The sequence below is a fragment of the Dermacentor albipictus genome, chromosome 4, assembly GCF_038994185.2.
Source record: "Dermacentor albipictus isolate Rhodes 1998 colony chromosome 4, USDA_Dalb.pri_finalv2, whole genome shotgun sequence".
Lineage (NCBI taxonomy): Eukaryota > Metazoa > Arthropoda > Arachnida > Ixodida > Ixodidae > Dermacentor > Dermacentor albipictus.
The window spans coordinates 53,637,180-53,660,948 of NC_091824.1; the positions used below are offsets into that span (position 1 = coordinate 53,637,180).

At 48.0% G+C, this 23,769-nt stretch overlaps 2 protein-coding genes across 5 annotated transcripts in view; both read right to left on the minus strand.

The window, feature by feature from the left end:
• Window positions 1-22,028, minus strand: part of LOC135909142 (roundabout homolog 2-like) — a 402,696-nt gene extending 380,668 nt beyond the window's left edge. The window contains exon 1 of one of the 2 annotated variants that reach the window (XM_070536959.1): window positions 21,852-22,028. In XM_070536959.1, the coding sequence (XP_070393060.1) occupies window positions 21,852-21,916 (65 nt within the window). In that variant the 5' untranslated portion in view covers window positions 21,917-22,028. The remainder of the gene's footprint in view (window positions 1-21,851) is intronic. The other variant, XM_070536954.1, reaches the window with a different exon arrangement.
• Window positions 22,029-22,033: 5 nt separating this feature from the next.
• LOC135909165 (uncharacterized) overlaps window positions 22,034-23,769 on the minus strand; it is a 465,689-nt gene continuing 463,953 nt past the window's right edge. For all 3 annotated transcript variants that reach the window (XR_011513888.1, XR_010566622.2, XM_070536963.1), the window contains one exon: window positions 22,034-22,164. The gene's annotated coding sequence lies outside the window, so the exon portion shown is untranslated. The remainder of the gene's footprint in view (window positions 22,165-23,769) is intronic.

Consider the following 23,769-nt stretch of genomic DNA (forward strand, 5'->3'; position numbering starts at 1 on the left):
ATGATTTCATAGTTTACCGCGTCATCACAAACACCTCTGGTCATGCTGCCCTGCAATCCAACCTTACCGCTATATCTTCTTCGTGCTCCGGTTCTTTAATGACCCCTAGTATTATTAAATGTCAATGCATGGACTTCACCTTTGCCTATTTCTCTGCTATACCCTCAATAACACACCACTAGCCCCTGTATTAATTCCAGGAAAATACGGGGAAGGCGGGAGATGGAAATTGAAGACGATGAGCAAAACGAGAGCAAGGTGAAAGCAGGAGCCAACATTTCGACAAGTGGACTTGTCTTCTTCAAGGCAAGTCCACTTGTCGAAACGCTGGCTCCTGCCTTCACCTTGTTCTCTTTTTCCTCATAGCCTCTGTTGTATATTACAAATATCTTAGTATACACATCACTAGTAATCTCTCGTGCAACGCATGCATATCCACTACATATTCAATAACGCTAACCGCATGCTCGGTTTTTTACGTCGTGACTTTTCCCGTGTGACTGTTCACGTTAAGCCACAACTTTATACAACATTCGCACGTCCCAAGCTCGAATATGCCTGTTGTATACGGAAACCGGGTCAAGCAATTCCAACAAATATTTTTGAATCACTTCAGAACAGGGCCGCCCGTTTCATTTTATCAAATTATGAACATCACGCAAGCGTATCATAAATGAACCGAACGATCTGTTTGCCAGATTTTGCAGTACGTCGTAAGTTTATGCGCTCATGCCTCTTTCGTAAAATTCACTACACTGATCTCGTTCTTAAAGATGAGTTTTCCCTTCACCCATCCTACAGTTCACCTCGCATCGATCCCCAAATGAAGGTGGGTGTACCATCATGCAACTCTTGCTTTCAATCATTGATACCCCGCACTGCCGACGACGGCAACCACCTTCTCACTTCCATCGCTGCCATTTGCGACACCGCTAATTTCAAGAGGACTACATATGTACTCGCCGCTCCTTTCTGTAATGCCTTCGAGCCTTCAGAGTATGTAAATAAATAAATAAATAAATAAATAAATAAATAAATAAATAAATAATATGTACATACCACGCACTTTGGGAATCGATGTAAGCGAAGCTTTGTCTGCTGTTTGCGTTCACTGACGTTATGTGGCGCTGATATACAGACGGCATACGAAAGTCGTGATGGGATATGAAATGTTACCTTGCCTGTTCCGCTTGTGTTTGTTCTTGCTCCGCTCGACTCTTTGGGTGAGCCGTCGTCTCGTCGGCCCTAAATGCACGCTTCGGCGCCATCTGGGTTGTAGCGTTGTAGCTCACAAAAGTGCCTCCTCTCTTCACTTTAGTAAACAAATAAATAAATATGACAACTTGAAATTTGGAGATAGGCCAACTTAGATTTGAGGGCGGCACATCTTAGATTTGAGGATGGGTCAACATCGAGTGTAGGCCATCTTCCAATTTGGGCGTGGCCCTATTTGAAATTTTGGCGTGGCCCAATGTTCAGTTGAATGTCGCTGAGCGTCCTTCGAGTTATGAACTCTTCGCGAGCAAGCGAGCGCGTTGGGACGCTTGGCGCGTTTTCACTGCGCCTTACCGAGGCGCAGTCAGAACGCAGGCGAGAGCTCGTCTGGGCAAGGAATGCGCACGTAAAACAACAGGCTTGTGTGACCGACAGCCAGGGCGATATGGCTTCGTGGTTACGCACTCGCCCCTCACCCAAGACCCCACGCGCTACTGCGACAGCTGGCGTTCCCTTTCCACCGAAGTACTCAGTCGAGGTGCGCTTGTGCCTGGCGTTGTGGTTGAATTGGCGCAATTGCATTGTAAGTGTTGGATGTGGCAACAAAATCTGTGAATCAACACTAAAGGCTACACATTCTCTGCCGCCGAAAAAGCGATGGGTAGACGTGCATAAGCTAGGAAAGGCAAGTAAGGAACACTAAACAAAAACAAAGCCACAGTCCAGTCAAACAATGCTCACGCTTTAGTAGACAATTCTCAACATATCTGTAGTTAATTTTGTTTTCTAGTTAATACATGGAACGCGTGCCATGAACATCGATTTGCATGTTCGCTTCGGAAGGATCTGAGCAAACCTACATTTGTGTACACTCTTGGCTTTCTGCGAAGATCGCTAGGGACAGTTTTCCTAACTGCCGAAACTTGTGACATTCTCACGCAGCGTGTCCTCTCCGTGATCTCTGACACTATTAGGCAAATTCAGGCAGTCATCTTCCAAAGCCATTTACATGTAAGCATCAGGTTCGCAGGAACAAAATACGCGTAAGAGCACAAAGTTGACAAGATCTAAAATCTGTATTGAAAATATGGACGAAACGCTGAACGTGATGACGTATAAAGGCAGTTTCATTCTTGGCGCCGGTGAGCGTTTCCAAATATGTGGTTTTCCCTCATGCCATCTTTTGTGGAATATACGTTTCCCTTATGCGTTTAGACTGCCGCAATGTCGATCATAACTCGGTGGAATGCTTTTCATGATAAATGTATAATTTCAACATCGACGTAGGCGATTAGACAAGTCGACTAATTGGTTCCCTCAGCGCCTTCCATGAATTCGCCTATGAAGCCCCCATGCGATATTTCATTAGAGAAAAACTAAGAGCACCTGTAATCTTCCTATCGGCTTCCCTCCTACCTTATATTCCCGATAAGCCGAACAGTTAATCCCTTCAAATAAAGTTTATTGCTCATCATCCCAGCAATGTCATTTTTTTATGCGCTGGTTGCTGATTTTCTTCGACCTTTTCTAGTTTCTCGACCTTCTCTTTAATTGTGTACTCGTGTACATCCTCTGTCCTGCCTAGCAAGGAGTCAGCACTTTTCCGCCAGCCCAGGATAGCGTTGTCAGAAGCAACTCGAGAGTATAAATCCTGTCCGAGAGTACACTCCTGTCCTCGAAAAGAAAAAAAAATGAGATTGTGAGAAATGCACCGAATGCGATCATTTCAGCAAGAAAGAGGTCAGAAAAGAAGAGGCATCGAAGAAAGAGAAAGACACGGGGTAGAAGAAAGTGCAGGAAAATTTTAAGGAGCTAGATAATGCAGATCACGTTTTGTGTCCCCTACTTTCCCTGCATCCCCACCCTGCTGAGTACTGGGGATGAGGTTGTATTCCAGCAAGCAGATATTTGGGCAGGCGACGGAGGGTGCGGTCTCGGGAGGAGAGACTGGCTAAGGCGCGTTTTACCCGTCGGCGACGTGCCTGGCTCTGTGTCGGATTTTTATGGCTGTGACGCCGCTGCAGCGCTACTGGTAGCGACTGCTCGCCGATGAGGTTTGCTTTACGAGACAGTCAATGGCCGTGGCGCCCAGATTGGTCACGCAAGCGCCAAGCGATTGAGGAAAGAGCAGTGAAACGACGACCCTGTTGTTGTTGCTGTTGTCGTCGTCGTCGTCGTTCTTGTTTTTGTGGTTATAGTCATCGCCGTCATTGTTAAGGTATGGTGCTCATCGATTGTCATGAATAGACCTGTGAGCCTTGTAGCATCAGGCGTATTTAGACCGTTCCTTCGGCTGGACCAGTCCAGCCGTGCCAAAGCTGTGCTTCGGAGCGTTTCTTTCATCTTCTCTTTCTGCATGCAGGACAGCCCTGGGATTGTATTGGCAAAACTTTTCGTTAAGAAGTCTTTCTTGCTGCTGACGGGCCACCATCGCTAATAATATGTCCTTGTCCCGACCCATTTACCCCATTGTGGAGCAACAGCCCAGAGACACGCTCCTACGGCCAGCCTATTCTTTTTGCCTCCCATTAAGCCTGCTTCTGCTCTCCCTGTCCAACAACATGATTGGCTGAAATATGATATTAGGAACAATTCTAGTCTAAGAGCATTTTGTGAATACGCGCGCAGAATTTTCAGATGGGAGCGTACCTTCTGTTTTCCACTGGAATGAGCTTACTTCACTAGAGAGTGATAAGGTAGCCTCGTTGAGTGTACGTGCGCCTCCTTAGACAGTCAGTGGACTGGGAAAATGTTGGTTGCGCCGCTATTGGTCTCGGACCATTGCGACCGTCTTGTGGCACACAGAAGCCCTTATTTGCACGCTTAGACACATTTGTTTTTTGAGAACTTCAAGCTAAAGAGCTTCCACGTATAGACAGTTCCGTTTTCGGTGCCTTAGAAAAATTCTTGCATGTGAAATGGCAGCATACTGATCATCCTCAATTATAACTCGTTTTAGTGACATTGACGGTATTTAGTTTACATAGAAGACCATCAAGATAGCTTAGTGCATAAATCGTTGATTTCATTTTAAGTTTTTCATTCGTATTGTTTGAAGTATTCTTTTTGAGACAAATTAAAGCGCCTCCGCTGCGGTGAATTTCTTCCTTTAAACGCATTATCAAGAAGGTGTTTCGGTTCTTCGAGTCTGTATTATCCTTTGCAAACAAGAGCAAAAAAAAGAATGTGTAATAAAAATCCAATGCTGCCTGCGTATGCCCAAATTATCACCTGCTTGTCAGACAACTCGAAGAAACAGGCATTTCTTTTGCCAGTAATACTGTTAAAACAAAAGTTGCGTCCACGACAGCGATAATTTTCGAACCGAATACCGGCAGTGTCTCACCAGGCGCGAAACCTCCGTAACAGGAAGCCGGCAGACACTGCTCCGTTGCTACGTTTACCGCGTCGGCCGTCTTCTATATAATTACGGCCTACCGACAGGTTCCTTTCTGGAAGGTTGGCTTCTCCGCGGAACCTCGGAGCGATCGGGAGAGAGCGCATTCTTTGGGCCAACTCTCACCGCGGAATCCAGGCAGTGTAAAGGTCGGAAGAGCCCACTTACAGCCTTCATATTTCTCCCGCCGCCCAGCCCTATCTACCTCCATGACTTCGTCGGCCCTTGTTGCCGAATATCGCGGAGCCGCCGAGATCGATAGTGTCTAGCTGCAGAGCCTACAGCGGCGTCGGGGGCTTCCCGCCCTTCGGTTGCCGCTTGTCTCCTCATAGGAGGCACCGTGGCAATGCACGTGCTGCGCGATAGCTCTATGCCCTACAAACGCCTCAAAGCGACATCTTTTTCCAGCGGGAGGAGCTGGAATCTTGTTCCCCGCCGGCTCGTGTGTAAGCTCCGCTTCCTCTGTTGTCGATTACGGTCGCAGCGTGCGGCGTACCTCGCTTGGCATCGGCAACAGCACGGCGCATGCAAAGACCCCCGGGGGCTGGGCTGCGAAAGAGAGAAGGCCGCATGAAGTCGTTATGTCGGTCTCTCGCCTTCATCTCAAGCATCTTCTGTTTTTACAGCTCCCTCTAAAAAGTAAAGCGCTTTCTGCAGCAGCGTCTTCGAAAGGTCCCAGACATTCAGCTTCGCGAACCAGCATGGCGTCAGTTAGAGAGGCAGCTAGGCCTCCAACTTCTATTGCAATTAAAGCTCCGTGTATAAGCGATACGTGGAGACTAGCCTCAACATCCATGCCGCGCCCAGACAGCGAGCGCTCGTTTCGTCCCGCGAGAGTGTCGTCGGTGGGTAGCGTGAGAGCACGAATACAGAGAGACCTGACCAACCACTGCGAAGCGTGTTTAAACCCCGACAAACCCGGCCCGGCTGGTGCCGGAAAGCTGTGAAATTCGGGACGAATTGCCTCCCAAAGCTATGACCTGCCTTGGAAGCGCAAAAAACTGTTCTCCCGGTGGCATTTATCCACATGTATGGGCACCCGTCTCCGACCTGTGCCACTCAATGAAAGGGCATATAAAAAGCCCTAAAATTCTGGGTGCGTGATGCGACAGATAATAGTAGAAGAGGACATAGAAAGGTTCAATATGAAGTGCGGAAGAAGTATTGGGGATATAGATGGGAAGGGCAACGACGAGATGCGGGTCTCGGAATTCTAAAAGAGCCACCAGGCCGCTTTCCGAGTTGAAGGTATCTGTGTCAGAAGCCGGAGAGTTGAGCCACAACACCCTTTTTATTACCCAGAAATCCTGGGAAATTATGTCTGTCTCCTGCTTCCTGATTTCTAACACCATCTTAACCAATCAATGTGCAGGTTAGCAATACGGAGACTTGTTTCTGGATAACCTTCCCCCTTTTCCACTCTCTACGTCTGTCTCTGAAAAATTAAACAATATCCGAGGACATCCAGCTAGGTACTTCACAGTAGTTGTGAAGGCGAAAGCATTATAGCACAATGAAACGCCGCTGAGCGGTTCTTCGCGTTTGGCGCTGCGAGTAATGTACCATAGCGGTGCGCGGTGGCCAAGCCAGCAAGCAGCAGCAGCAGCCTGCTGCGGCAACGCCGCATGCCACCGACGTCCGCCGCGACAAGAAACCGAGGAAGCAGCAGCGTCCACAAAGGCCGGCAGGCGCGCTCAGCAGTTAACTCCAGTGGGGGTAAGAGAGAGATACAGACCGCGAGCCATCTTCCGAGAGCGAGATGGTGGTACACACACACACACACGCGTCACGCGAGTCACCTCGCCGACGACCACCCGCCTCGCTCCTCAGGCTCGTATCGCCGTATCTGCTCCGTTGAGGCGGGATGATTACGTGGCGCCGCGTAGATGATCTCTCCCTTCAAGCAACACCGTTTCTCCCGCTCCACGCCGTCGAGGTGCGCTCGTGACGTGATGTAGCAACAAATGGGAATTTAGGTGCTGTTTCCCTGTTACAGACGCCAATTTTTGCACTCAATGTGTCATTTGATGCTTCCGCTTCAAAATTCGGGAATTCCTATGAATGCACTTTGACTTGCATACTTACGCTTTCATATACAAGGTGTGTATGATCCCTTAATTTCACGACTCTGCGTCACGTCAGGTTTGGTAATGCGACTACCATTCTTGTATACTTCGATTTTGAGCCTATCTATCTATCTATCTATCTATCTATCTATCTATCTATCTATCTATCTATCTATCTATCTATCTATCTATCTATCTATCTATCTATCTATCTATCTATCTATCTATCTATCTATCTATCTATCTATCTATCTATCTATCTATCTATCTATCTATCTATCTATCTATCTATCTATCTATCTATCTAGCCACCCAGTACTCAGTATGTGCTTCTGCTCGTGATGGTGCATGAGGGCATGGTCGTTGCATCGGGTCACTCCAACATTTTCATCCGACTCTCGTCATGCCATTGTCATGACGGCATCGTCGTCATGCAGTCGACATGCGTTCTTTGTCACAATACCGTCGTGATGCTGTCGGGGAAGTTTTATTGCCGTCACTGCAGCTCCGTCTTTCGACTTTCGTTATGCGGTCGTTGTCACGGCATCTTCGTCAGGCAGGCTTTGTGATGCAATGATCTTCGTGTGATTGTACTCATATGATCGTCGTAATTGTGCGGTCATCATACACTCGGCATCAAGCATTCGTTGTCACACCATCGTCGTGATAGCATCGCGGTCATTTCATCATCGTCATTCTAATTCCCCATTCAGATTTCTTCATTCCGCCGTCGTCAAGCCGTCGTCGTCATCATGTGATCGTCATAACGCTGTCGTTTTACCATCGTCATTACTTCAGTAATGACATCGCATTGTCATCATGCAGTCGTCATCATACCGGCTTCGTCGTTCGAGCAACGTCAATCCTTCGTCATTCTGTTGTATATATACTGGTGATACTCAATGGTGATTATTTCATCGTGGTCCTCCCATAATCGTCCTTACGTTGCTGTCCTCAGACGGTTGCTATAATGCATCCGTTGTCAAACTTTTGTCGCCATGCCATCATGTTTATTCCATCGTCGTCACTCCAACTTTGTCATTCAACAGCCGTTATGTCATTGTCGTCACGCCATCGTCATCATACAGCCTTCGTGAAACAGTCGTCTTCACGCAGTTGTCGTCTTCCCATCGTCCTCAAATCTTTGTCATGTCATCGTCGTCATACAGTCGTCACCGCGCATTCATTGTCATAACGACGTGTTGATGACGTCACGGTCGTTAAATCGCCATCACCCCGGTAGATGTCGCAGCCTATTAAAAAATTCACATAGAATACTGGTCTCAGCATTTATTGCCTGCAACAATTGTACAAATCTCCAGCACGCATATATGCATACACAAGCAGGGTCGTTCTCTGGGTAACTATGTTTACTCAAGAAACAGTTTGTTAAATTAAAATTGCATCAAGTAATTCCTCAAAGCGCTTTCGTGCTTTCGAGGCTGCATCTTTATCTGTGTATCATGTGATTGTACAGCAGTCGTTGGGAAGAGTCTTTCGGCGAGGACGGGACAAATATGGTCCGAAAGTCTCATAAAGGCAGACACCGCAAACCTAAAGTCTCGAGCCGGCTCCACTCTTTCGGCTACTGTTCTGTCGTCAGCCGAACTTTCGGGCCCAGCCCTGTACCTATTCTCGCTGGCCATTTGCCGTCAATAGAGGGTGTGTCTAAGGCAATAGCGACTGCCGAAAAGCCGAGAAAGTTGCTTATAGCCCGGTCGCTCACCACCCGAAAGAGTTGGCGCCGATATAAATCCCCAGAAGGGGCAGGACTCATGGCACGGCGTCTCTCCGGCTCAGTCGCGTGCCAGGAAGCCATTTATCCCCCACGTATATTGGCGAGGGCGGAGGCAGGCCGCGACTATCGCTGCGTACCAACTGGCGAGGGCTTCAGTACTCCTGACCATGCCCACTCAGGCAGGCAAAATCGGCATGTAGCTTTCGAATATCGATTTTAGGAGCACGTTTCACAGGCGCGTGAAAGCCACACGTTCGCGGGAGTGATATCAGCGATCAGGATACTAAGGTTGGTGCCGAGACAGAGTGGCGCCTTGTACGCACTCTTTGGTCCAGCGCGTCTTTTGTGCCCTGTACCGGGGTAAGAACCAGACAGCTCGCCGAGGGATCAGAGATTTAACACCGAGAAGAGGAGAAAGTGATAGGCGTGGCTGATTCGTCACCCATGGCCTACTTTCTTATGGCTTAGCCAATGACTTTCCGGGTCCTATTCCATCACGTTTGGCAGTGGTATGCTTGTACTCTTAATGCGAACGCAGTGCGCACCTTTCCCTGTTGATAAATAGGCAAACAAGGTTAAATATCCGTTTTCGTGCGCAGATGTGTCATCGAGTAGTGCCTTTCCTTATATTGAATTTCAAAACATTAATTTGGCAGTGATATGAGACTATTGCTTAGGCAACCGGGATACTGTTACTTTTAGCCTCTAGATTAATAGGCTCAAGTTAGAAACACTGATTTGAGGGAAAGAACTGTCCAGAGAGCTAACAAATTACCAATTTAGTGTCGCCCATTAGTCGTGCAGTTGAATTGGACATTGCCGGATGCAAATTCGGGAATAATGTTGCCTTAAGTCGGTGATTGCCATACGAATGAATGCGCAGCACCATGCCAAACTGCACAACATTGATGCACTCTACTCGGACTCTGAACTGTCAGGCATTTCCTTTTTTTTTCAACCGGTGCAGAGGAGCGTGCGACAACGTTTAGTCATTGAACAACTCACTTGTCAATGCTTCCGCACTTCAAAGAACCCTTTCACTTCCACAAAAGTTGGTAAGAATTTATATAGACCAACAACACTGTTTATAAGCATAAAGCTGCAAGCGTATCAGCTATTTGCAAATGGCCACTCCTCTCGAGCTGGCCGGTAAAGAGCACAGGTCTTGGATTTCTCCCAGCCTGCTAAATGACTCAGGCAAAAAAAAAAAATATGAGAACGCTTAAGCTTCGTTTTTAAGAGTGGAACGCGATGCGTTCAAAGACCCCATACTGCTTTTCATGTTTCCCGGCAACTGCAGCCTATGTAACGGTAACATTTACCGGGAAACGCTGGCTGTGAACGTTATGCACCAAGGCGAGATTTCTGGTAGAAACGCGACCTCTTGTGTGGATCGATCTCCTGGTGTTGTTTCGCACTTTATTTATTGCAGTCTGAGAAGAGCTAACATAAAAGGGATGCGCTGTCGGAGTTTTTTTTTTCATTACGTTTGTTTGTGGATTGCGTTCTCAAAATTCCGAGCAATAACTTAGTAAAGATCAACGGACAACGTTTGAGCATCTTTGGTGGTAGAAAAGTGGCTGGGTATGCGTGGTTCGGAACTTCGTCCGAAACTCTTTTTGTCAACGGAGAATTTTGTTCGTTAAGGGCTCCTTAACGCTATCGCGTTAAAGAAGACAAGGCTTATAAACGCCTTGGAGGGAAGGCATGCAGCATACACCCAATCGCGCAAACTGAGCGCGCGGAGACGCTATATAGTCCTCAAATGCAAGGAACCACGCTTCACGCAGCTGCGGTTTACGCTTAGCCTCGCGAATCACCTCATCGTTGATGTCATCGGCAAAGAGGCGAACGCTAATTAAACGAGGCTCGAAGCGCTTGGCACTGCCCTCTGCCTGAATAGACGGAGTATATCGGGTGGGCCCAAAAGCAAGCGTGGGAAATGTCAATGTTTGACGCCGGCGTTTCTTGGTATAGGTATATGCGCACGCCTGGCACGCACGAGAAACGCGACTCGCATTCTAAGCTCGCGGGTGTAACCTCCATGTGGCTAACCACGTATGATGAATCTCCTCCGATGAAGGGAACGCAGTATTTCTTCGCATATGCGTCAGGAGATGGCATCATGTGCTCGAGAGTTTTGCACACGCGGACCTATGCACCCGGCATAGAGGGAGAAAAAAGAGAAACCATCTGGGAGAATCGCGACTCTCGTATGCGCGCCTAGCAGCAACGCCCGAGATCGGCCGCTTGCGGGCGGAGACACGCCTTTTCTGATGAGCGTGTCAGCCCTTTCATGTACATACGTTCGTTGGTGCCCAGAGTGAGTGACGCCTTCCTCCTACAGCAGACCGAGTGCGGCCGCCACAACATTGCCTCCCGTTCTACGCGCTTTCCTTTCTTTCTATAACGCTGCTTGCTCACTTATTGAGGAAAAGAAAAAGTAGAAGTTGATGAAGCAGCTAGATTAAGTGTCCGGCCTGTTCTGTGGCCTAAGCGCTGCCGCGACCTTCCTATACGACCGCAATTCCCTGTGCGATCTTGTTTCGAAAGGCCAGATTCTGTGCGTGGGCCATGTGCGGTGGACCCGAAATGGGGTGAGAGTGCCTCGGTTCGCAGCTCCAGCCGCAGTCAGTCTAGGATCTGAGTCTGCTACCGAAAACAGGGTGGAGTTTCGTGCATGTGCGTGTGTTGTTTGTGTCCATGGACGCAGTGCTCCACGTGTGCGGAAACCATAATGACAGGTGTGGACACCATCAGTCCTGCGCTCACACGTGTTGTTTTGTTTCCCTGAGCGAAGACCAAAAATAAAAGAACAGGAAGAGAAACAAAGAGCGACTTCTTCCACCATGCGCCCTGATGGGCTGGTCCGCGCGTGAATCGTCTGGAGCGTCTTCTTTTGGGAGCCCCAATTAGGCGCAATTAATGGCTGTCCCCCGAGAGCCGCCTCTCGCAACGGCCCCTCCGAGTTGGCGCACACATTTCGTTTTCTCTTCTCATCGTGTTTGTGTGTGAGCGAGCTTTTTATTGGCCACGCTGTGAACGCTCTGCTGAATACAAAAGTACGAATGAATGCAGGTTTATTTTTTTGCTTTCCTTATAGCTTCGGCGTTTAGAGACAGAGAATAAACATCTTTATTCGTGGGCACGTGCTGGTGGGCGAGTTGGTTATGCATGATTACAAAGAAGGCGCCAAATAGAACAACGGACGAAGGAAGGAGACACGAGACACGTGTCTCCGTTTATTCGTGGATTCCTTAAGCGTTGTCTTCGGGGTGGTCTCTCCTTTCCAGGAAACCATAGCTTTTCGCCGCATCGAAGGCCCTCACTACCAGCTGGCGCTGGCTGGTCAGGGCGGAGCTGGCCTCAGCTTCTCCCAAAGCTCAGGTGTGTGGTATGGATTGGGTCTGATAAGAGGTGATTCTGTACCACCCCCTATCATGTAGTAAAGGGTGAGTCTGCCGAGCCCCCTCGCGACAATTCTTGGCCAAGGAACTGTGCTGTGTGTACGCAGGTTGAGTTAAGCCTAGAGGCGGCAACGTTTTTCTTTTCTTTTTTATCATCCAGTAAGCAATGTCTATCGTCCTCTGTGTTCAACAGTATCACTGGTGAATAGCTCCACGTCATTATATGCTTGCTAACAATTTCGCAACCCCTGTGCCACAAGTACCCCAACGTTAGTGCTATAGAAATCGAAAACTATGTTCTATGCAGGCGCTCCTAAACGGGTAGCTACCCTTCGCTGAAGTCGCTCAAGTGAGGTCGCTACAATCGTTCGCCGGTGGCCTGTTAACGATAATGGGGGCTTGCTACCGAGGCTGTGTAGAAAACTGAAAATTTTAATAGCAGCGTCTTTGAACAAAGTAGCGTTAAAGCTTATCGTCGTATGATGAGACCTTTGGTTTTTCCGCCCGCATATAACCATAACGTCCAGCACTCCGCGCTGCGATTGGTGAATTTAAAAGAGCATCGACCAACGCCTTCACAAGATTAAATTTTTACAACGGGTGTACAAAGATATAATCCGAGGCGAGCAAAGGTTAAGTTGGAGATCATTGGAGCCGACGCCTAATGATCATAAGCGAACATAGATTGAACGGCCATGTAGTACCTTGCTTGTGATGAGACAGATTTTGATATCTTTCGAAGCTATGAATGCCAGGTTCTTTGCGAAAAAACCTGGCGAAACTAAATTTCCCCTAGTGAGACGATGGCCGGGTGGTCACCTTGCACACTTATTAAACTGCTAGTCTCTCCTGAGTGAAAATTCGAAAGCTGGCGTATACTTGAGTTAGGGTTGGCACGCCGCATGGCACATCACAGATAATTCAGTAGGCACGAGGTCACTCCTAAATATGTAGTGGAGTCACTTCTACAGCACGATCTGCATGTAGGCATTATTTATCAGTGCTGTTCTTGTGCCACTGACGCGAGCCATGAGTGTCCAGTGGCACGCACGCGCAAGAAATGTGGCCGTTCAGTACACTTGAGGAAGTTAAGAGCGGGCGCACCCCCTTTCCTATTTCAGGCAGACCCCCGTCAGCTCTCCTTCCTTTCAACCCACAAAAAAGAACTTGCACTAAAGAGCAGAAGAAGCCCGCTCAAGAAATTGCTGAAAACGCGGCCGTGTTCAAGATAAAACCCTTGGAGTACGGACATCTTCCTTCGAGAATCCGGCGAGGCTATCCACCCTTAAGTCGCGGGTCTCGTCGCGTAAGCCTATTAATATCGTTTCGGGCACCGAATCCGTTAGACAACGAAATAAGTGCGTAAGTACGAAGGAAAGAAGAAGAACAAGAAAAGAACAAAAGGATAGACGGAAAGCTGTTCCATTTTCTCTAGCACCAAGTTTCACCTAAATGAGAGCGATTTTGTTTCTCTTGGCTCGTTTCCCGTTCCTCCTCGTACAGTTTCCCTGAAGCCGAAAGTCTGAAGTGGTCGCCTTGGCACCCTCGGTGCCGCAGGCGGGCGATTCAGTGCAGCGCTGAAGGCTAGAACCATGCGTCTTTTTTCTGTGACCTTTCTAAAAGCACCGTCGCACTTGAAATTAGCGAGATATTTCACTCTGCCAGTGACTCCCTAATGTGTGCTCTCTTCTGTACATTTCTTTTTCTCTCTCTCGGCAAATTGCTGCCATTCCATCGCCTGTCATACTTTGCTCTTTGCCTTGCTCCATACGTCATTGTTTTCTCTGTAGAGCTTTCTTCCATTTAATTAAAGTAGGCCGATATCCACTGCCTTAGTTTTTCTGCAACCGTGCATATCAGGAAGCGGCCTGCCGTTGTCTTTCGTTCTTCAGCATACCATGCGAGTCAGCGTCGCTTGGCGGAGTATCTCGGGCTCGTGAAATATACGATAGATTATAGCTCTGCTTAGATTCAGTATACTCCTCTGTTGCAGTAGCCGCCACGAAATGCGGGCCCAGGTATTTATAACAAAGTGCTCGGGATCTCCAATATCCTTCGTTATACAGGAGGCTTTGTAGTAAAAGTCGCACAGCGTGTCTCTCATAATGGAGCATGCTAAGCACGCACTGCAACAGAGAACTTTTAACAGAGACTCAGTGAAAAAAAATTGCCCTTGTATTGTGCAGTTTGCCTTAAATAATGCGTGACGGCGGCCACCTTTACTGAACCGAGGTCCACAGCAAACGGAGGAGCTAGGCAAAATAAAGCGTGCAGGCGGCCGAACGCCGCTATCGCTTCCCTTTCCATGAACAGTCTTGGTTTCTTTGCAGGATTTTGATCTTTATTTCCTTCATTGATATGTACGTCTTTTCCTCCCTAGATGTATTCGAAAACGTCTTCAGCCATAAGTTACGGTTACCTGATCACGTCTTCATCAATTGCGACACATTCGTCACGTGTCGCAGCCTCTGATGCGTTATAACAAGCAGAGTACGACTTCAGTAGTTCCCGGAGCAGTGCGACAGGACTATTCACATTGGCACGCTCGTCAAATGCGTCGCTAGCGTTGCCGTTAGCATTAGTAATGAGCGTGCCTTGATGACGTTTGCACAGAGCAGTCGCGGCACCACTACGGGCCATTTGTTGGTAACCAACAAATCGGACGTAGGGGCCGCCTAAATTCCTTTGTTGTACGGGCAAGTTTGTTGTAGTGGTCTTCGTTGCATGTGCGTGCTCAGTTCATATTAAACATAGCTAGGGATTCGGCTGCGAAGTAATTAATATTTTGGTATACATGTTGTTCGCTGCAGGATAATTCTGCTGTGATTATTTATCCATGCAATTGTTGGCTAATCCTAAGATGTCATTTGTATTTGCGAGATTTGCCGCGAGGTATATGTATTCAACATTTAAATAAAAGACAAGGAGGAGAAAGAGGAGAGGAGAGGCGGAGGCGAGTTTGTTAACGAGAAATGCGTCCGGTTGGCTGCTTCATGATGAGGCAAGTGAAAGGGGAATAGAAAGATGAGAGAGAGAGAGAGAGATTAAGGAATGTCGCGGTGATTTCGCGCATGTGCGTGGAGGGCACCACTAAGTCAAAGATGTTCACGCACGCCAGTGGCCCTTTTTTTGTTTTTAAGTGCCAAAACCACTTTCTGATTAGGAGGCACGCCGTAGTGGAGGACTCCGGAAATTTCGACCACCTGGGGTTCTTTAACGTGCACCTAAATCTAAGTACACGGGTGTTTTCGCATTTCACGCCCATCGAAATGCGGCCGCCGTGGCCGGGATTCGATCATCCCGCAACCTCGTGCTCAGCAGCCCAACAACCAGTCGCCCTCAAGAAACACAGACGTTCCTTCCCATTTAAATGAAGGGTGAGAAATAAACGCACGGAGCGCGGTGTCTGCAGATACTGCAACAATAACCTTGCGGATAAGTTGTCCCTTAATTGACGGGTACACACCTCCGTACATTAGGCCCGAGTTCAGTCTCCCTGAATATTTTGTGCCTAATATCCCGGTAGTAGAAAGGTACAGCCGCATCAGGTGATGAGCTTCCGCCTGATGCACAGCGGCTGGTCACTCGACGCACGTTCCAGTGCTTTTGGTTTCAAATTCGCAGGTAGTGGTGATAGTAGGCGTGTGCGCTACGCCAGCCCAAAGCCCTCGGAAGGCGTTATCAGTCTTGTGGCTAACTTCACTGATAAGAGGTGACTGCGATGCCTGTACCGTAAGTAATCATTAAAAACAAAAATCTTCAAAATAAATAAGAAATCAGGCAGTCGAAGCAAAAAGTGAGAACTCCTCAATGTAAAACTAAACACACGGACAGGAGGAGGAGGAGGAGACAAAGGAGAGGAGAGACAGGGAGGTTAGCCAGTGTAAGTACCGGCTGGCTACCCTGTGCTGGGGAAAGGGGTAAAGGGAATAAAAGGAGAAAGTAGAAGAAGAGGGAAAAAAAGAAGAAAATTCACACAGTAACGCGAGACTACGGTCTACAACGTTCAAAGGCGGTCGCACAATTCGCATGTCCTTAAAAACTTCAACAAAGCCCTTAAGGCCTTGAGTGCCGAAGCCCGTCTGGACCAATGTCCTAGAGCTTTTTCCTCTGTAAAGGGGCGATTGTCCTGTCCAGCACACGGACAGAATGACCATCGTAACGCATGAGATGGGTGAAACAATCAGCTAAATTTGGGCCGATATACGCGAACCACAAAATGCGGCCTGTTTCCGTTTGCCGGGCCATTGCAGCGTCCTGAATGTATACGCAGGTGGCGGACACGCTAAAGTTCTTCGCGGCTGCTCACTGATGGGCCTCATATTTCACGCAGAGGTGCAGTGGCGAAATAAAAGAAAGAGTAAGCGAAATCAAAACAAAACAAGCGCTAAAGCTACTGGGCTTGAAGCAGCACCACGAGCTCGGCCAACGCATAAATTACGCAACAGTGAGCACGCTGGATCGCTCCTGATGGCTGGCGCTCACTGCTCAAAACACGTGGGCTCTGTCCGCAGGCGTCTATCGTGCGGTTGCACACGTATTCGCGACGTTTTCTTTTCCTTCCTTCTTTTTGTTTCTTTCAGCAAGAGACGCAAAAAAACCTGAGCGGTAAAGCCATATGTGTAACTGTTGTCATGACCCTAGAGTCAATATCCTCCGATAAGCAAATAGTTTAGCAGAACAGAAAATTGAGCTACCATGTTCAGACTAACATGATTTGCTGTAGCGCAAAAGACGTGACGCAACATGAGAGTAAAACAAAACAAAAAAATGCGCTACTGCGTCTTTTGTGTGGTTTACTTACAGCTTTCGTCGTGTCTTTCACGCTACAACATATCATATTCGAACACGTCGCTCAGTAGAGTGGTCATTTATCATTGCTTCTTCTTCCTTTTAACTGCGCTGGTTCTTAGCACAATTTCAGAACCAGACTCAATTGGTAGTTTTATGCACTATCAATGCCTGCATAAATACTTACATTAAGCATTATTCCCACACCACCTCATGCAGGCGGAGCTGCCAACTTATAGACACCAGTAAGATTTCCACCCAGTACTCTTATTATGATACACTATAAAACACCGAATGCGGCATAGACCCTAGCCTTGTGACGAACTGTTTTCCACTCCAGGTTACTGTCGATGATACACCAGTTGGATCGCCATCTCTGCGATTTCCTCCAGGAGTGAAATATCTCGGCAATTAACGACGAGCGATGAAAGGGTGCCGGTTCCATTTCCATACTTTGACTTCGTCATCGGACTCCACCAGGCTTCCTGTCCTTCGGCGGTTCTCACATAGCTTTCCAAAATTGATTCACTCGGAGGAGGGCAACGGTAGGAAACGCACTCACATACTGCATGCAGCTATTGCCTAGCCAAGTGAGATGACTTGTGGGGCTTTAAATTATTTACGTGATCTTCTATATATTCGCATAGGGGGCTTAAACAGCTTACGTGTGAACGGTTTGTACCGTCGTTTGAGCCCTGATTTTCGTTAGTGCGGTAAGCAGGCTGTCATATTACCGCAATATTTATCGCGTCTTCGTCCTTCGACGTAGAGCTTTAATCCCCACTCTCATACTCAAATGACGGAGTTGCGTTTATCGTTCTTGCTGTCTGTTGTTCCGACTTATAGTATTCAGCGAATACAACTGATGTCGGACCAGGCACTTCTATCTCGATGCAACATTCCGCCTCAGTTCCAACATCCACGTTAAGTCTAGGAAAGCCAGCGGTTTTATTCCGTGCTTCTTTGGAGTCGTTTGTCTTGCGCTGTTGCGACCGTGCGAATAAAGGTCGGAGAAGGATCGACCATCGCGATGTTTCTTCAGACACTCACCTAAAGCCTGTCGAGCATGGCTAATTCTCGCGACGTCTCGTCCCACGCGGCGACTCTATGGCGCCGTTGCCTCGCGTTGTCGGCGCGTAAAAGATACGCGAGGCGTCTGGCGGCATTCGCGACGTTCGCACTGTGCGAATCGCCTTCTCTCATAACGAGCTGCTCCGGTACGCTCGCGCATTCATATCCTCGGCAGTGCGCAGGGCAAGCTCTCGCGGCAAGGATGCCGAACCAGATTAGGGCAGTGGCCCGTCCAGGAGTGGGCGTCTGAGGGCAGCGAAGACCACGTGCAAAAGCAGCAGCGGCCGGCATGCACAAGCAGTCAGCCAGGTCGTCACCGGCGGCGTCGTAAAAAGCGATCGCAACGACCACGTACAACACGAGAAGGGCGTTCGAGTTCGAAGCTGCTTTTACGTCCGTTCGCTTATCGAAGCAGTCGGCGCGGAATAATGGCACGATGACCGACCATCCGCTTTGGGAGAACTATGTTCTCCGTTTTTCTATTTTTTTTTCTCTCGCTTTTGGATCCCACCAATAGGCTAGGCGGCAATCCCCGTTCGTAAGAAAAACACGAGGATTTTGAGTGCCGATTATACCCGCGGTCGTGTCGCTCAGTCGTAGCGTGTCGGGCAACACAGTAAAACGCCAACCTACGCGCGCTGAGCTCCGATTGTGCGCGAATGTCCGTGTTTGCGCATATACGTGCTTGCGCTTGCGTGGGTGTGGGTGTGCGCGTCTGATAATTTACTTGTCGATACTTGAGAGGCAGTGTGCTAGCATCTCTGCACACTCGCTATCGCAGTAGTTATTGATAGTTTGTTAGCCTTTTCGTACGTGAAGCTAACTTTTACGCATTGTGGCGGCTGTACTGTCAACATTGCCGAAGTGTTTAGTTCGATAAACTTACAAGGATAGATAGTGGCTTTTCGCTTGCTGCACCCATCCCACCACCACTATATATGCATGCTCAAATAACAGTTATTCTGGTGCTGCAATAAACTGACTCCAACTGGCTCTCCTTTCAGTGTATCGTTAACTTGCGCTGGTTCACGCTCTTCTGCAAGTGGGAACCATATCGTGTTTGGAAGCGACCAGTTTTGAATTTGCATCGCAGAGATACTTCGGCACGAATGTCTTCATTTGACGGCGGGTGCAGGTTTTACTTATTCTGCGTTCTTAACAAGAGTTATTGCCACGTCTACGCTCTGTGGGCTCTACACAAAGAAAAATTTGTGCACACGCACTCGCTACTGATTTTACGCGAGGACATCGAAGCGACGCTTTATTCGGGTTGTGCGGAGACTAACATTGCATCGCACTATTGGTCGGAATATTACATCACACTATTACACGGAAGCAAAAAAAAAGCCTCATTGTACGTTATCCTCAGCAAAGACGGGTAGAGTGCTACATCGCCCATATCGATCTTTGCTTTTTCACTGTGACATAAATATTATGGACGCCGCTCGAGGCGCATTCCCGTAGTCGTCTTGCTGTACCACCATACGACAGCGCACACGCACCTCGCGCGCGGAGCGTTAGAGCGTCTCCAGGTGTGGTTTATATAGCGACCACACTCCAGATACGTGGAGTGCGCATGCGCTGCGAGAAAGATGGAGCGAAGTCAACGCACCGTCAACGCTTCGCTGAATCGGCTCGGTGGTTTAGCTGCAGGAGAGCATTTGACCTTACGCTGCGTGCATGAGCGTCGTGCGCAGGCGCAGTAGAAGGACGCTATACAGCGCCCCTGCCGAGCTGCTGCGTGTGCGCAGTAGCACGAGGTAAACAGGAACAGTGAACGCGAAGCTAACGTCATGTAGTATTACACTGGGCGCTAGACTTACGCCGACGGTTTTCTGGGGGTCTCATCTCGTGCACCGTCTATTGTTGACGCCTCCGACGCCGCTGGCAGCGCTCACGCCAGCGTAGCGAGTCGCATGGTTAGTTCCCCCTGCGCATGGTATGCTGTGCCCTAACCAAGGCACTGTTTCCTTTGCCAAGCGTCAGTTGCTTTGAGTGCTCAGTTGCGCCAACGTCTCGCACCTGCGTATAGCTAGAACGCCGCCCGAGGAGTTCCAGAGCAGCGCCATACCTCGCTGTCGCTGTCCGGTGCTTCCCCTTCGAGCAGTACGGCCAATCTTTGTGAAACAATCGATAATGTAAGGAAGATTCGACGCCTGCAGGAAGTGTATAAACGACGTACTTACGTGGATACTTAGCGATGCAAATTCGAAATGGCTGTCCAACAGCTATAGCGCGCCAGAGCAGTTAAAGATTATTTGCATTTTCGTTCGAGCGAGTGCTTTCGTCCCCTCGTATCATCCAAGGTTAAAATGAAATCAGGCGGTGATTGAGAATTAAACACAAAACAAATCAGTTTGGAACGTCCAATGGGCAAATAATAAATTACCACTATGCGAGTCGTAGATGTTGAAATGTGGCGGCACCCACAAAGAGAAAGAGTAGAAACAATAAAGGCTATGAATTTGAAAGAATAGAACACAACATTGTGGCGCATCTTACTCTATAGTAATATTGCCATGATCTGTACATGGCGCTGTGTGGTCCACATGGACGGAAAAAGGCGCTTTGATGGAAACTGGAAAAAAACCTTGTGCCAAGCCTAAGCATTTTGCTTTGAGTTATGGGATGATAAATAAAAGTGAAGCAACCCCCCCCCCCCACACACACACACACAACACAATTAAAATATCTTGTTCGAGGAGAGCCTCTCCCAGAAAAGTCAGAGGTGCCGTAGTAGTGTGGACCCCACAAGCTGCCCTAGTCCGTGGTTCGACTGCATGTCGTAAGCTCAAAGCGTGATCTCCTAGGTAAAGTTATTGCGGACAATATAACTCATTTAGAGGAGGAAGAGACTGCAATAACAGATCAAATGGGCTCTGTTCTATCACAAAGTGCACGAAGGGCACAGAGGCGATCCTATCCGCTATTACTCAAGTAACATTATTTGGGTTAGAAAGCTTGTGATGCATAAAAATTATTTATATTTCCTACATGAACCATTGCTAAACTATGCACAAACCAACGGCTTACGTTGTGCAAAGAAAAGGCGTCTCCAGTGAACATCTGCCCATTTCCGAATGTCAAAGTTACGCGAGCATGACGCCGTAAAAATCGCACTTTGGAACAAACTCAGGACAAGCCCCACCCCTTCGCCGCAGGAGCAGCGCAAATATTAGTACATGTAAGTCCGCATGTCTACTCGCAATCCCCTTTGCAATAAAGAACGTCAAATGGTCGCCGCGTGACAACCTCAACTGAGCTCGCTTCTCCAGAAATTTGAAATGCAAGCGTTGGTGATAGAATCTGGATAGTGTCCTTGAACAATACATATATTTTTTAGGAGCTAAAAGAGAAATATAAAAGAAAGGTGCTCCAGCCTGTGCCACTAAGTATAACAGGCTTAAACCGATAGTAAAATAAATTATGAGGGCGTATGCCAAGTGGAATCTATTAAAAAAGAAAAAAAAAGGGGGGGGGGAAACTACCACCAGGCGAAACTAGAACCAGGGAACGGATGGCAAAGCGGGATTTATTGAGTGAATACAGTTGCTACAGTCCTATTTTAAGTCTTGGTCTTGACTTACAAATGTGATGGTTTCAAAATTGTGTTGTCACTAGTGGTTGGGTTTGTATAGCAGTGGAATTTTCCATAGGATATGATGGCACCTGGGTCTGTAGTGAACAATACTCTCTGAACAGTACAGAACGAATTGCGTTCAGCAAGCGCTCGTAGGTTGGGAAATGTTCAGAATACTCATTCTTTTTGAACTAACCTACGACACTTTGTCGCCAGTGTTCCCAACGCGCGCAACGACCAAGGGCACAAATAGAGCACATGCCATCGCTCTGGTTTCAAATGTCAGTCATGTAGGTCCGCATAACCTCACCTCCAACAACTTCTGGGATATCCAACCTGGTATCGGGCATGCTATGCTGGTCAAAGAAAAGGTTGCAGTAACTGGCGAAGCTATAAGTTCAGTGACGTTTCGAAAGCAGTATCCCGTTCTTGTTCGCAATCACAAAGTAACACAAAGCCTCAAGGTCTGCCAAATGGCCACTTGTTCGAGTGCAGACACGTCAAATTAGGCCTTGGCTTACAGGCAGACCAAAACCGCCATCCTTTCCTAGGCAGAGAGTAAGAATAGAGGGGGAGGAGAACTCACCGGGGAGATCGACGCCGGCGTTTCGGGAGCGGACCGTGCCCAACCCATTCGTGGTCGTGCACCATTAGAGTCCAGTGTCCTGTTATCGGAGGCTGCGTTGCACTTGCGGGAGGAACAGCTGTCGCTCGGGTAGAACCATGTGCCTGGATGAGTGGCGCACGGGTCTCCCGTCGTGAAATCACGTGATTCGCGGAGAACAAATCGCTGTCGGCGCCACACCGGAGCGTCACCGGCTCGTGATTGTGGACCACCACGTCAACCCGCTGCTCCGTGATGCGCGCCGCATGGCCACCACCTCCTCCGTTACTGGACGCTGAACAACAACAACAACAAAAAAAAAAACTCTGAGCAGGCGAACTCGAGAATTACAACATGTACAGTACAGTATACGCTTAATAAGCACTGGGTTCATTGGCGCCGCCGCTCTCGGCACACGTTGGAGTAGCCTACAGTAAAGCGGAAACAGCAAATTTTACACGAAGAAAATTATCTGTGGGCCAGGCAAACAAAGCCTATATGCTCATGCAGTCAAGCCACAAGCACTCCACTTCCACCATACCGGTCAGCACTTTGGCTATAAGTTGACACTTTGTGATTTGTTACGTTGAAAGGTGGGTCTACGAAAATGTATACCGCGTTTACAATGAAAAGGAATCAACTTTTGTTTAACTTATTTGGTTATTTTAGTTGTTTTTTTAGCATACAAAAATAAGTAGTCCGTTTAATGACATCTCTACGGATTGCTTAAGAGCACAGCACCATACTGCTGGTCACTCTGTCATGTTTCCAGGTGAATCAAAGATCGTATTTATCCACGGTATTTTTTCCAGCATTTTTGACAATAATTACACAGTTAACAACATTTTTTGGGCCAGTTAGTGGCGTGGATGCGTTCAATACTTGGTACTAAAGAGATAGTGCACTATAAAGTGCACTTGGTGCACTTTATTCAATCCTTACCAGCTCGTACAAGTGCTGAAAAAAAAAGGAACGGCTGACGTCGAAACGAAGTAGCGCGCGATATTCTAAGAAGCTTAAGGGGTGAAACTAATAACTCAGCATGACTTTCCTACTCGAGAGTACGGTCGTTCTGCCATATAAGCAGAATATTCGAACATGGTTCAACATTCGCACAAAAAATCACGTGTTTTTATTGCGTTTACGTTCAAACCTCTTTCTCGCGTATTCTGCACTCTGTGCCATGGCTGCGTGTTTTGCAGACGTTGAGGGAAGGTTCTGCTTTATTGATGTCACCTCTCCTCCGGTGACAGGAACTGCCTTTTTGATGTTTTATATCTCGGCGCAAAACAGCAAGAGCTCGTGCGACCAATGGAAGACGGCGGGAACGTCGTGCAGCAAGGTGCGCAATATCGGGATGGCTGGGGCCGCACTCTACTTCTCTAGCGTTCCACATGTGTGTTCTCCAGCAATATCAAAAGCAGACGAGATTTTGATCAAGCTGTCTGCCTCCAAAAGGTGAGATTATAAGATTTTTTTTGTTCACCCATTTCGATATCACGGTATTATGATCGTCTTTGATAGTCAATTGAGCATTATCGTATTTTTCTGCCTCTTTATTACTCCCTCTGTTCGATTTACTTCATTGTTATTGGCAGAAGTTCCAAAGCAAGGAAGCCGGCGAACCTGGAGGGGCCAGCGCGCTTGACCGCTCGGAAAATACGTGCTCCCACAGCCTCGGAAGAGGATATGCTTGTATGCGTCGGAAGCGGCGATATGAGATTTCAGGGAGAAGTCATCTTTAAATTTTGCGCAGCACTGAAAAGAAGCGAGAAGTCACTTGGCTATTGAAATGAAAGAAGGGTTTGTGTAAACACGCGGTGAGGTTAACTAAGGGTTCATCTGATTGACTACGCTTTCTAGAAAGAGGGCTGAGAGGATAGATAGAGAGGAAGGAAGA